The 13,659-nt window shown below is 47.6% G+C and overlaps 1 protein-coding gene across 7 annotated transcripts in view; it reads right to left on the bottom strand.

Annotated features, from left to right (window-relative positions):
• Positions 1 to 13,659, bottom strand: part of tenm4 (teneurin transmembrane protein 4) — a 148,973-nt gene that overhangs the window by 78,223 nt on the left and 57,091 nt on the right. For 4 of the 7 annotated variants that reach the window (XM_086124908.1, XM_086124909.1, XM_086124910.1 and 1 more), the window contains exons 5-8: positions 11,790 to 11,888; positions 9,320 to 9,555; positions 3,379 to 3,543; positions 989 to 1,203 (exon numbers count right to left, since the gene is read on the bottom strand). In XM_086124908.1, the coding sequence (XP_085981034.1) occupies positions 989 to 1,203; positions 3,379 to 3,543; positions 9,320 to 9,555; positions 11,790 to 11,888 (715 nt within the window). Of the gene's footprint in view, positions 1 to 988; positions 1,204 to 3,378; positions 3,544 to 9,319; positions 9,556 to 11,789; positions 11,889 to 12,090; positions 12,166 to 13,659 lie in introns of all 7 variants that reach the window. The other 3 variants (XM_086124912.1, XM_086124914.1, XM_086124913.1) reach the window with 2 other exon arrangements.

Here is a 13,659-nt window from a genome sequence, read left to right as displayed (position 1 = left end):
CCAAAACGGCAGTTGTGCCAAGTGAATGAAATCTAAAGTGAGAGCTCGGCGAGCCAGATAGGATTCATAACGAGACCTATCTCCGGGAAATTAGAGCAAAAGAAAAATCCTTCCGCTCCCCGTACCCCGCGAGGCTCCGGCTCCTTTACGTGATTCATTGGCGATACACAACTGCACAGAAATCTATTGTAAATCCTCAATGACATAACAAAAGGAGGTAATTCATAATACAGTTGAAAGGGTTATGAATTGATTCTGCACTGGATCTAACAATATAGCAATTTATAATCTGCCGCAGAGCGGAAATGTGGAAAATTGCTCATACTGTGTCGACATGATTCTAAATGCTGTAAGAGAGCACGCTAGTCTTTTTAGCAGAATAAACCGAGTACAGAGGGTCGGTTTACGACAGAATTGTGTTCTTACAAAGAGTTGGGAATAAGTCAATTGGTTTATAAACCACAAGTACCATGCTGAAGGCTATATGATAAGAGTAAACCTTCAAATGGATTTGGTTACGCAATAGATGATAGGTATTATATGTACGTATTACAGTATAGAAAATAATAACATCATTAGAATCAGCTGGCAGAAGCTGACAAAGCAGCACATGGTTGGATGGACAAAAGTCAACTTTTTTTTTTTTTTTAAACAATATGTTCGGTGCTGCTTATTTCATATTTCACAAACGCAGCATTGATCAGAATACGAGTGGGCTTGCATAGAACACAACATATGATTTTGGCTTCCGTTTAATGTCAAAATGCCAAGTTGACAGAAAATTATTTGAACATTAATATTTGGTGCAAATCTTTTCCAATAAATTCCTTGTCGAAATTAGATCATTAAAAAGAAGCTTTTTTTTCAGGCAATGCAAAAAGAAACATCTTATTATTATTATTTGAATTATTATTGAACAAAATCCGACCAAAGTATTGCAAAATTGAGAAATTAGCGGAAATGAGCTGGTTTGAAAATGAACGCCAACCTGCGTGTGAGACGGTGGCAGGCCCCTCCTTCCGTAGATCCCCACTAAGGCGTCCTTGCTGAGCGACACGTTGAACTTCATGTACATGGGGTGGTCCACGAAGATCTGGGACCGCCAGAAGACGCCGGGCAGGATCTGCTGCGCGACCTTGCGGCCCACGTCGATCTCGCCCATGTCGATGTAGCTGTCGTCGGGAAACAAGCTGTCCAATTTGCCTGAGAAGCGCACGTGCACACAAACACGCGCATGGGGAAATCGGTCAGACGTCACACCATTAATTCGGCCTGTGGAATCCTGAGGGGGTGGCAAGGAATGTAACAAACGACCCCGGATGACCGTCCCTGTCCTAACTCCAAGGAAGCGCGCATAACAAATACATTCAAAGAGAAACACTTGGGTCGCATTTGGATGTGTGCTGGACCGACATTAATAAAATACGATGGTAGCATTTAATTAGTTCGCACTTGACGCTTTCTCAGTCAAACGTGTTTTCCACCACTTGTTGCTTTGTAATCCAAGCCTTAACACATTTTCAGAGACTTGCCACCAAACTAATGGCATGTCTGGGAAAACTGAATTAAAAAGGTCGAACATATGGTGGCACAAATGGTACGAACGAGAGGGGGCGGGGGGAAAATTAAAAAACATGAGTTGTACAGTTGTAACTGAACCTATCGTAATAAAGTGAGAGATGTAATTTTATTTGAGAAGGAGCTGCAAGAGAGCTCCGTATGCTGCTTATTGCACCTGGTGCCGGACTCAGTGGAAATGACAACATCTGTTAGCCCCGCGTTGACGAGCTCCGACGAACGCGCTAACGACAACGAGCATCGGGACGCGGCGGCGGGCTTGGCTTAAGGTTGCAGATGGCGCTCGGAAAGACGTATCGTACAGTAAACAGCAATCCACCAAGATTAAATATGATCGGCGTACCACTTGCACCGCAGACGATAATGACAAGTACGTCCCCGCAAATATTGGAGCCGAAAGCCTAGCTTCGAATCACTCTTTGTAGCACGAGCAGCCAGCTAGCTAGCTTTGGCTGGCTGCTGTAGCTAAAATCGCTCCGCAGTCAGTTGCCGTTACCTTTATGGTGGCGAATTATCGTTCTCAGGAAGGGGAAAGACAGAGAAGCCATGCTAATTGCTAAGCTAATCTAAGATTGACATGAAATTGGATTTAGGTGCTTGGGTGATTGAGTAGACTTTACACAGAGGTATAGCTGGAAGCACTTTAAAGTGGAGCGTTCCCAACTTTGGACAGCAAAATAGTAGGCAAATAAATATGTGTCCAGACCCTTGAGCGAAAATGACTCAAATCATAAATGGAAACTGGGAATGAATTACGGCGCGCTACGCTGAACGTCGCGCGTCGTCCGGGAGGAGTTGCCTATTAGCTTAAAAGTACAGTATATTAATAGAATGTAAAACTTTCATATTATCGGTAATATTTGTTTTCACAGCAAAGTTTTGGGATTTTGACTTTTGCGGTAGGCACAATAAAATGCTCTTTGTGTTGCTCTACTTTGACCGTACAACGGCCGGCAGGCTGTTCCGTCACGCGTGGTGCCGTTATAGGCCGGCTTACATGTCAGTCACGACTGACCCAATTAGCTGAGTTGGCCCAACTCCATGTTAATGTCGTGCTTGTGCTGCGGTGGCAAAACGAGACAGAGACAGCTCGTCATTGTTACAAGTGACAGCAGCCCAGAATGAGACTTATTCCCCAAAAAGAAAAAAAAATATTGATTTCCCATCCCCGGTGGCTGAGCTTTGGACCTTTTCTGCAGCCGCCGCCTCAGTGGCTAAACACACTTTTCTGCCACGTGTTAAATGAAAAAAGACAAGTGCGGGATTCATCTATATGGTAATGACTCCTTTTTCTCTCCCTTTTGTGGCCTGCCAGTGGCAAATGGCACGGCTACATTTTGGCCCATTTGCCCCGGAATGGAAGCGGGCAAACTTTCCTGGATGGAGCCGAGCGGTCGGTACCGTGGGGGAGGGGGACACACACACACGCTGTATTTGGCTGCCAGGCACGGTGGTCCGGGCGGGGAGATGAAAGGATCACATCTGTTATGAAGTGTGAACGAGTGGCTAATCCCCCCCCCCCCCCCCCGCCCCCACCACCCCAACAGTTGTAGCCCCAGGACAACGGCTCCCTGAAGCTGTGCCATTTTCTCTCTCCAGGAACAAATCAGGCTTTCCCACCGACAAGCACTTTCACGGGATTACAATGCAGATCTCGCCGCATGCCACCGAGGCCCGAGAAGGCGCCGTGCGAAAACAAGCGCCGAATGGCCGCAAATGTCACCGGCAAACTTTTGGTTTCTTCCCCCAAAACTTTTCCGGCTGAGCCGTTGCGATAAAGCGCTTGAAAGGAGCACTCACTGTCGTCTTTGCCCCGGCGATCGGGCATCTCCAAGCCCGTGTTGCCGAGCGGCCTCAAGCTCAGGTCCGTCGGGAAAGGTGGCCCGCTCGTATTGTCGTCCGTCACGTGGTACATTTGTCTCTGCGTGGGCTTCAGGTGCCAGTTCAGTCCAAAAAGGTGCATGGCTGGACGGGGAGACACAAGAAGTGCATTTTGGTGATTGAAACTCACCCCCCCCCCCCACCCCCTAAAAGCACATCCAGGCTTTCACGATCAATTCCACCGATAGTTTCAGAACGTTTGTCCCGACACTCGGCGGTGAGTAGCTAAAATAAAGGCAAACAAACCCTCAACGAATATGAAAGGCAGCTTATCTACTTCAATTAGAGTTGTTCAACTTCAACACTTTCGTTTGCGGTCTTTCAAGTGTTCACTCAGACAACTTCAAAAAATAAAGGGTGAGTGTGAACATAAAGTCAGATTGCGACAACAATGTAAACAAATCTGTGACTTTATCACTTCAACTTTTCACGTTTTGCGAAACAGTATTGAAAGAGACGGCACTTCTGAAGCCAATTTTTTTTTAATCTCCTTTTTTAATAGCGTCAACATGCTGTTAGCGTAAATGCCACGTGGCTACATATAATCTATTTGCTAATTCCATGCTAACAACCATTTCCGATGCTTTTCAGTCCCGTTACTCAAAATGGCGAGTTTCTGCGCGACAAAACAATCCTGGAAAATGAATAATTCAATAAATAAAGAAAGTGTGATGGACTGATGCACATTTTGGACAGGTCAATATGTGAATATGTATTTTGAAAGTGTCACAACAAGCAAACGGAATCGATTGAGTGGACCGAGACATTTTCATTTGAGGGGGAGATTTCTGGAATGTAAAACATAACAAACGGTGGGAAACACTGGAGTAGTTGTTCGACTAATTGATTAGCGATCAGTACAGCATGTCACCTGGGGGAGAAAAAAAAAAAAAACAGACCTCGAAACGGAATAACCAAAAACTGATGCTGCAGACTGGTCATGGGCACAAAGTGGATTAAGACCTTTGCAAAAAGCGACACGACCGGCGACGTGAAAACAGGACGCCGAAGCAAAGATGATACGGTTTCATGGTTAACGGCAAATTGCGCCGAGCTTTGCCATCCGAGCGCCGTTGTTGACCCCGAGCGACAACATCTGCCGTGGACCGCCCCAGCTGCCTTGCGATCGCTCCCAGCTGATTACGCCACACCCTCAACAGCAAGACTGAAGCTCAAAAGTAAAAAAAAAAAGAAGCATGGATGAAGCACACTGATAGCCTGACAAAAGAAATACCCTATAGTAGTGGTGCGGGGGGGGGGGGGGGGGGGGGGGGGGGGGGGTTGAAGGTGGGGGTGGGGCGTGGGGTGACACATCACCATTACGAGAATGGACAAGATGAGCTTAGGCCAGGCAAAAAAGAAAAATCTCGGAATTCAACGGTCAGCAGAAAAAAAATGGCCCAGAAACTCAACGGGCCCATTTTATTGTTTTGTTGCTTCTCTTCAGCTCTTTGAGTAAATAACCACACAATTCTTTCATCTACTCCGAAAGCGGCACTCTGAACAGGGCACGATGCTGAGGAAAAAACAAAAGAAGCTTCGCTTTCCCTTCAAGAGAGCTGATTGTTCATCATCCGATATTCTGGTGTACTTCTTGCGTTAAAATGTGACATGCTTGTGATCGATTTGCATAAATGGCGCTAAATACGAATCATAAATGGCAAATGCACATGCAAAGCATGAAGTGTTTCTTGTCATCCTCGCACAACAAAGCAAAATCTCTTTTGATGGTACGCGACAGGCGATGGCAGAATCACCCAAAACGGTAGCGGGCTCAAATTGGGGAACGAAGGAGACAAATGATTTGAGTCTCGCTGCTATGTTGCTCATTGTGCCGATTCGGAGGCCTGAGCTTGTTTTCATGACGCAACCCCCCCCCCCCCCCCCCCCAAAAAAAAAAAATTGACAAACAACAAATGGGATGAAGATAATCGATTTCCCGACGTTGAAAATGGGCTCAAGTGGCAGAATTTTTGCGATGGCGAGACCTTTTGAAGGCTTGTTCAAGAAGCCCTTCCACACTGCACACGCATCTGTTGACAAGAATTCAAACAGCAGTCCTCACCCCGAGAACAAACCAGCACAAGACGAGCACTGATACACATTCGGTGTCGCATACACGAGGACGGAAGTGTTTTTTTTTTTGTTTTTTTTTGTGGCTCTAATTGAGGCAGAGGCGGCCAAGCATTGTGATCACTGGCGCACACCGCACACAGGCTCCAGTGTATTTTTGTTCAAAATGTTTTTTTCTCTTAGACACTTGCCGACGACATCTTGCCTTGAGCTAAACCTTTTTTAAAATTTTTTTTTTTTTTTTACTCAAGACATCTCCGAAAAGCCAAACATATACACTGGGATTTTCATTCAAGCTTGAGTTTGAAAGTGCACGACACAAGCCGAGTTTGGCTCCAAAAGAAACAAGATTTACTTGCTTGAACATTCGCGAAACCGCTCGACGCTTCCACAGCAGGGCAGAAAATCCGCCGACGGTTTTAGGAGTGACTTCCGGTTGTTTCTGCCACACGCTGCGTTCGCACGTTAAACGCCCTGTAAAGTCTCGCCTGTGTTTTTCTTCTCAAAGTTTCTCCACAACACTACACGGGGGCATCGATCTGTGTCCGCAGTGACAACCGGCGAACAAAGTGAACACTGCTTTTTGTTTGTCATTGCCAGAACCGCCGAGAGTCTCTCCGTTTTGATTTGTGGTGTTACGGCCAGTTTGCGGAGAGAGAGGGAGACAAAGTGAGCGTGAGAAAACACGCTTTCACAAAGTCACCGGGCAGGAGGCGTCGTTCCAAGTGTCCTCGTAATGTGTCATTCTTCATCCCGTCCATCCCCGAGGCCTCCAATGGCAAACGAGTGCTCCCATCTTTAAAGATTTACGTCGGGGTATTGGATGCGAGCCAAGACGGGCGCCCAATTTGGTGTTTTGGGTTTTTTTTTGTGGAGGGGTGTACAAAATTTGCAATGACATGTTTTATAGGACTAACTAGACGCTTCTAATGAGGTATCCAGCGACGGAGACAAGCTGCGCTCTCGACAAGGCGATGACCTGTCAAGAGTTTCCCAGCACATGTTGTGGCCTCCTTTCACTTCCGTCTTGGCAGGAAAGTCGGGTCACGCCGGGTGCCAATTAGGGGACATGGAAGCAAAAGACTCCGAGGTCGGTCGACGCTGCTCGCCGCCAGCCCAGCTCCAGACGGCTCGGCTTCCTCTGATGCGACGACTGGAGTGACGGCCCCGTTTCTGCTCAGATCGCCACTTTTCATCATCAAAGAAGAATCGGAACCGATATGAAGCCATCCGCTCCCGTGGACGTTTATACACTACGTATAATCAAACCCTTTCCGATTGCTCCACTTTGAAAGATATCGAGACGCGTACCGAATCACCTTTTATCGGAGCGATACATCTTAGAAGATAACGGCACATTTACGTTACTGTTCACGAACGTCATGCAAACAAATGTAATTTTTTCCAAATTGCATCCGATTTCGACGTTTGGGATCCTGAATTCCAGACACAAAGAACATCCGTCACTGTCAAGTCTTTTAAGTTTTGAATGATGGAAGTTTTGACTTTATCGAGTGACGCTCGCAAAGTGGCGAGCAGACAAAAGCAACTCTGAGGTCCCAACATGCATCACGAGGCCTAATTGGCCGAATCAGACATCTCGCCTCCAGTTTCTCCCAATTACAAGCTTGCGCAATTAATTGCACTGCAAATCAAAAGCGGTTTCTCATCAGTCTTTGAATTAAACACGACCGCCGATTGGGGGCGGACATGCGGCTTCTCGGATTTTGATGCACCTGGAGATTTCTTTTTTTTTTTTTTTAAACACCGTGTGATGAAATGGGGCTTTGGGTCGGGACCCCCAAAATCCACTTTCATTCTCCTTAAATCCTGCGGCTTTATCTTTAATCACCGCCGTCTCCAGAACGCAACTAATAATCTTTTGACAAAATAATGAATTTTTAAATAAAATGGATTACTATTAATGCAGATTTTAGTGCGCCTGATCCCCCTCGGGATGGGGGGGAGAAAGGATGAGCCAGAAATGGATCGCTTTCGCCGATTGTTGAGCAAAATATCTATTCAAAATGTCCTCAATGAAAATGTAATTTGTCTCTTCTGGAAATCATTTGCGAGCCCATTTGGCCAATTGCGGCGTACGTGGCCGCGGTCTCGTTCAGCGGCTAATGGGACGATGACGAACGCATCGACAGTTTTCAGGCTCGAAACTGATTTTGGGCATTGACACAAACGCCGGACGAGTCGCTCGCTCAAATCATCAACGAAGTCGAATCAGCTCAGCCTTTTGAATGGAATCAAATCGTCATGGTCATCGCGGCCTTGGTTGACATCTCAAGGAGGCTTACCACCTCGCCAAATTCCGGCCGACGAGAATATATTCACTAAAACTCAATGTTTTGCTGGGGTACGATCGCATCTGGATGCGATTAAAAGACCAACCGTTGCTCCTCAATGGCTCTTTTTATACGTTTCGGCGTTCCCAACGGGACCGTTGAAACATCCGTCATTGAACATCATCTGCAACCACATGACGCGGTCATCTCGTCTTTTTATTCCGCCTTTTGGCATCGTTGTAACCGTCCGGCTTTCATCATCCTGTCGATCGCACCACACAGACACATACTAACAGTACTAAACATAGTCTAGGTCAGGGGCGCCCGTGACTAGATCAGGGATGGCGCTCGCAAAGAATGGCAATCTGGACGGCCGAGAGACGCATTTTAAAACGGTATGTGTGAGCTACGATGGTTAACGGGCTGCAAAAGCGCGTCGCACGCATCCGCGTCAGGTCTCCCACTAAGGTAGGCAGTGATATCTTTTTCACAAGCTCATAAACTTTTGCGTCCGTTTTATTTTTCTGTTTCGTTCCTCTTAGGGGACCTTATGGCTGACGCTCATCATGGCACGCGTGGGGAAGCGCGCGCATATGCGCCCGTGCGCGGTAACGGGCCGATCGCGGGAGCTTGGTCTAGATCGTAGAGATGAGGCAATGTGGAAAATGTGTTTTAACAACAACAATAACCCAAGAGTCAAAATGCTCGGCGAGCCGGATTGACCTGACTTTTTGTCCACCCCTCTGAATTAAAACATATTGGTAGAATAGCATCTGTATCAATTTTGATTTAGATTTTTTTCGCACCGCCATTTGGCAACTTCACCACTTTTCAACCATCAGACGGGTATGCGAACGGTACTAAGTATAGATCATAGTGATAAATGATCAGGTATATTACCGGCGTGTAATTCACTTAGGAGCCGGCCAAAAGGGGAAGAGCTGATTTAATAGCGCCGAGATAGCCTTTAGCCAGCTGGGCCGCGCAGGTTGGGGGCTGCGGGGGGGGTGTATTAAAAAAAGAAAGAAAATGTGCAAGTGTCTTTTCTTGTCTGACCAGCGCACATCCACAAAAACGCTGATTGCACTTTTCTCAAGTGACATCGTTATTACGGCCAAGGTCAAGTGGGGTCGTGACAAAGCAACGGACTGCGCCCTGCAAAAACTCGGCTGGAAATGAGAAATATATGACTTGAATTCAGCAGAATTATCCGCCAATGAAATTCTTTCGACAGTTTCAAAAGCCCCCTCGGATAACAACTTGTCTTTGCTTTCACACGTGCACGCGACAAAACTAGCTTGTCTCGTTGGTCGGCTCGCCGGTGGCTCGAGCCAAACTGTGGCACGTTTTTTTTTTTTTTTTTTAACTTTCTGGACCGGGCTCTGGCACCGCTGCCCGTTTCCGAGGTTGTTGGGGTTCGAATCTGGGCTCCAGCCTCCCCGCGTGGACTTCGCACGGCCCGAACGAGAACGGCGCAGGTGGCTGAAACTTACCGATGAAGTAGGCCAGCAGGAAAAGCAGCGTGACGGAGACCAGGATGGCGCTGAGCGCGGCGCATTTCCAGTTGCAGTGCTTGTAGGGCTTCTTCAGGCTGAAGGCGGGGCGGGAGAAGGTGCCGCGGGGGAGGGGTCGCGGGGGCGGCGAGTACACCGTGCTGGAGGTCAGCGGGTACCCCGGCGACGTGGTGCAATACATGGGCGAGGTTCCGCCTGGCTTGAACAGGAAGTGCCTGCCGGAAGGAAAAGAGGCTCCAGTTCACGTCAACGCCAACTTGTCAATTAAGTGTGATTGTGTTGCCAGGTACACTCTGTCCCTTCGCCATGGTAACCCTCCTGCCGGATGAGCCGCGTGATATTAGATGCACCAAAGCGGCGGTACCCAATATGTTGGATCCCTGGAACAAGCGTTCATGTTTCATTGTGCTGGATGTTGCAATTGTTTCGTAGAAGTCGTTTTTTTTTTCGCTTATTTGAAATAGTATCAATTCAAAACTTTTTTTGTTTTTTGCTCTCGCTCTCTGGTCAACCCGGCACCAAATGGCCCACAGACCGAGATCGCTGGTTGGGGATCGTTGCACTAGACTTTGCTGAGTGAAACTCATTTTTTTCCCATATTGGCGGAAACGCCTCGTAGAGTAATTCCCGGGAAGCGCAGGAGTGCGTGTCAAGGCTATTCTTTCGTCCTTTGAGGGAAGCGTCAGACGGGCCGAACGAGAGGTCCGTCAAAGGCGGCCGCGTCGCTGTCAAGGCCTTTTTACTGATGCGTTTACAAGAAGCGGACGCGATTAAATGGCACATTACGGCGCGCCACGAAGGACAGGACTGGGAACGTGTGCTACCTTTAAGCACAGGGGCGGCGCGGACACACGGCGGCACAGCTTGAGGAGTTATGACGGCCATTTTTCTCCACGCCTTGGGAAAGAGACGACATCGACATACAACCCGACAACGTCGCATTAATCCTTTGCGCTGCCCTCGTCGGAGCACAGCAGTGGAAATGGAGGCTATTGTGGATTAATTAAAACTGCGAATGGGGATAAACGGGCCCTGGCTGCTCCTTTTGGAAATGAGCATGAAGCGCCATGCTCCGCCCCCTCAAAAATGATTATTTCGTACAAATAATGTATTTGTTCATCTGTCGATGACGGGTGAAAGAATGAATTGCTTTTTCACTACCACACCATTATTTTAGATTATTTATGTCCCTTGGAATCAATAAAGATTGGGAAAATCTGGCTTCCGAGTGGGGCGAAAAGCATTTTGGGCAATGTGTCCAGTCGGAGATCGCCAGAATACGCACCCCTGGAGTTTGCCCACAAAAGTCAACTTATTCCTAAAATTTGAGTGGATTGGTCAAACAAAAGCGTGTTTGGAATCTCAGGCTGTTACCGAGTGGGATAGACTGATGTTTTATGTGCTAGGTTAAAGAAAAAAAAACTGAGCAAATGGTGTCAACCTTCTTCTGTGTCTAAAATGGCTGTTTTAAAGCAATATGGCCAACTTCCCGTTAAATTCCATCCAAGACCTTTTGTCTTCAGGACCCGTTGCATCCTGTTCTGTATTTGTTTTGCATTCTTTTGTAATCGCGAACAGGCTTTCGTCGCTTGTGTTTGTACGTGCGCACAAAAACTACTTAAGCATGAAATCCAATTAACCGATTGGTTTCAGAATGGGATAAAGGTGCGGATCTCGGAATTTTGCTAAGTGGATTATAGCCACTTACGTTGGGCTGCATCGCCCTGTGTGTGTGTGTGTGTGTGTGTGTGTGGGCTGGGGTGTGAAAATGTGGTGTAACAATCTTACGTTTGACAAACGTTAAACTATTTGCACGCTATTTAGTTGTTGTAGTATTTAGCTGTGTGTGCGCATGGATGCGTGGCAAAAGGTCATCGCTCCGACATTTCAATTCCAATAAAACGACACTCGCTGTCGTGCATTTAACATGACACACACTTTGATCATGGATCAATCACAGGTCGAATTCTCAGTCGTCCGCTACCTAGAGGTCTGGAGCTGAACATTATCAACAGCAAACACCATTTTTTCCCCCTGAATTGTTTTGCGCTTTTTTTCTCTGTCATGTACAGTATTAATCTCGCCGCTCAACCTGAGGGACCAATCTACATCCGTCTGCCATTACCTCTTCTGTCCTTGGCAGAGGGCCACGCCCAACCGAGAGTCTTTCTCGGTATGGTTATTTTTCTTTACCGATTGTCCAAGAGAAAAATAATGCGTTTCCGTTGCCTCACAATCGGACACGCGGGGGTCCGTTTTGCACGCCCTCTTAAGTTAGCGATTACGCTTCATTATCCGCTCAAGGGCTACGTGGGGACGGATTGAGCTCCTGGCACACAAACACAAACGCGCACACGCATACACGGATGGCATTTCGAGAGCAGAGAATGTGTGATGGAAACATAGCGCAAGGCATTGGCGACAGAAGCGTGGCAAGCATGCGACCTACCCGTCGTCGAAGGCGGCGTCGCGGCGCGAGGACGCCAGTATGTCCATCTCAATGGGGTTGTCCTGTAAAGTCTCAAGGAATGCCTGCTTTGCTATGTTTCTACACACAGGCGGAGAGATGGATATGAAGCCGCTGGTGAGATGCGCGTGCGGGGCAGCACAAAGAAAATACAGTGTTCCGCTCAACAAGGACAGGCGGCATGGGTCATTGAGCACCTTATGGAACTACTACAACTACTACGACTACGACTACATCAAAGGCGGGATTAGCCCCCACCCGTCATTTGGGCACGCCGGCCTACCTGGTTTTGTACGAGCCCTGCCCTTCTCTGCAAGCGTCTTGCTCCTCTCTAATAAACATTAGAGTATTCTGGCTCCTTGTAAGGTTGTGGTTGGAAGAGAACAAGGTGTCACGAGCAAATAGGAAACTTTAAGATGGCTAATCTAGGAGAGCGATGGCTTGGAATATTGTCGCTAGCGGTGTGTCATCCCGGCTAAGGCGTCACTCATAAGCGGAAAGGAGAATAGTTTGGAGGTAGGGTAGTTGGGTACACAGGCAACCGATGGGTGACACACAGGGAACAAGGGGAAGGACATATGGGATACAAACGGAGCGTGGAAGACAACAGGGACGCGGCATAAGGTCCATTGGGGTAAAGCCGGGGGGGGGGGGGCAAACTTGTAATGCAAGAGATGAAGGTGAAGGACATACGGTAGGTTAGTGTGGTACATCAGGAAAAATAAAAACAAAACAGAAAACATTAGAAACCTAGCTGAAGTCAATAAAGTAACGGGGTTAAGAGGCGACAAACACAACGCGCAAGACATTTGAGGTAACGGGGTCCAGGTGGGGGCACTGAACGTGAAGGACAAAGGGGAACGGGGCACACGTTTTTGGGGATTTTTTTTTTTGTGGTTGACATGAACCCTTTCAGGGACAGCGGTCACTACGGTGGACAGCTTATCAGGTTATCGGGGGTGCATGAAAGGGTTAAGGTGATGAAAGACCGACATTTTATTTTTCGTTGGTCAACGCATTTGAACACAAGCTCACGAGCCTTCCTGAACAGGCTCCACCCCCCCTGACTGGTACAACCAATCACTTTCGGATGCTAATTGTGAAACTGGAAGACCGATTCAAGGGGCAGAACAGCAAGGTCGCCGGTCACACCAGTATATCATAATAATGTCCAATTTTTGCGCTGAATGTGTGTGAGACCGCAACGGTATCTGCGCACGGTGACTAGCTGAGTGATGGGTGGGGTGGGGGCAGGGGGGGGGGGGCAACGGAAGAAGGGAGACGATTGCGAGTGTGTCCGCGGGATGAAGGCTACGTGGTTGTTTTCTCTGGAGGCGGTAGTCGTTCATTTATAAAATGAGGTTATTGATCGACCACCGCTGGTCTTTGTTACATGACAGCGCAGGCGCTGCGATTTATCGTCTGTCATAGTCAGCAAGGCAGTGCTCTATCGATGTCATTTGTTTCGTTTTTTTTCGTCACCGTTTGGTGCGCCAACCACCGCCACCTGTTGATGTCAGCGAGGCGGCCGTTTATTGATTGGCCATTAATTGACCTCAAGCTGTAACTGTCATTGCAGAGTGGTAAAGTCAACTAGTTGACTAGTCAGCTCAATACCTGGCCCAAATGAGAATGGAAGAGACAAGGGACAAAGATGAAGGTTTTAGGGGACTGAATAACGGAAGAGTACGAAGGACTAAGGGAACATGATGGACATATACGGTAACGAATCGATACGGTAGTTCGTTGGAACCATTTCCAATAAAATGGCCGCCAATTACGACATATGAACATGTCGACTGTTGTCAATTTACGTCGTCTCGGCTGAGCTTCCTTTTCGAAAGCGAGAGTC

Source organism: Hippocampus guttulatus, chromosome 12, assembly GCF_054856545.1.
Source record: "Hippocampus guttulatus isolate MCC_2025c chromosome 12, RoL_Hgut_1.0, whole genome shotgun sequence".
Lineage (NCBI taxonomy): Eukaryota > Metazoa > Chordata > Actinopteri > Syngnathiformes > Syngnathidae > Hippocampus > Hippocampus guttulatus.
Note: the sequence above shows the minus strand (reverse complement) of the source record. Positions and strands in the feature narration are given on the sequence as shown.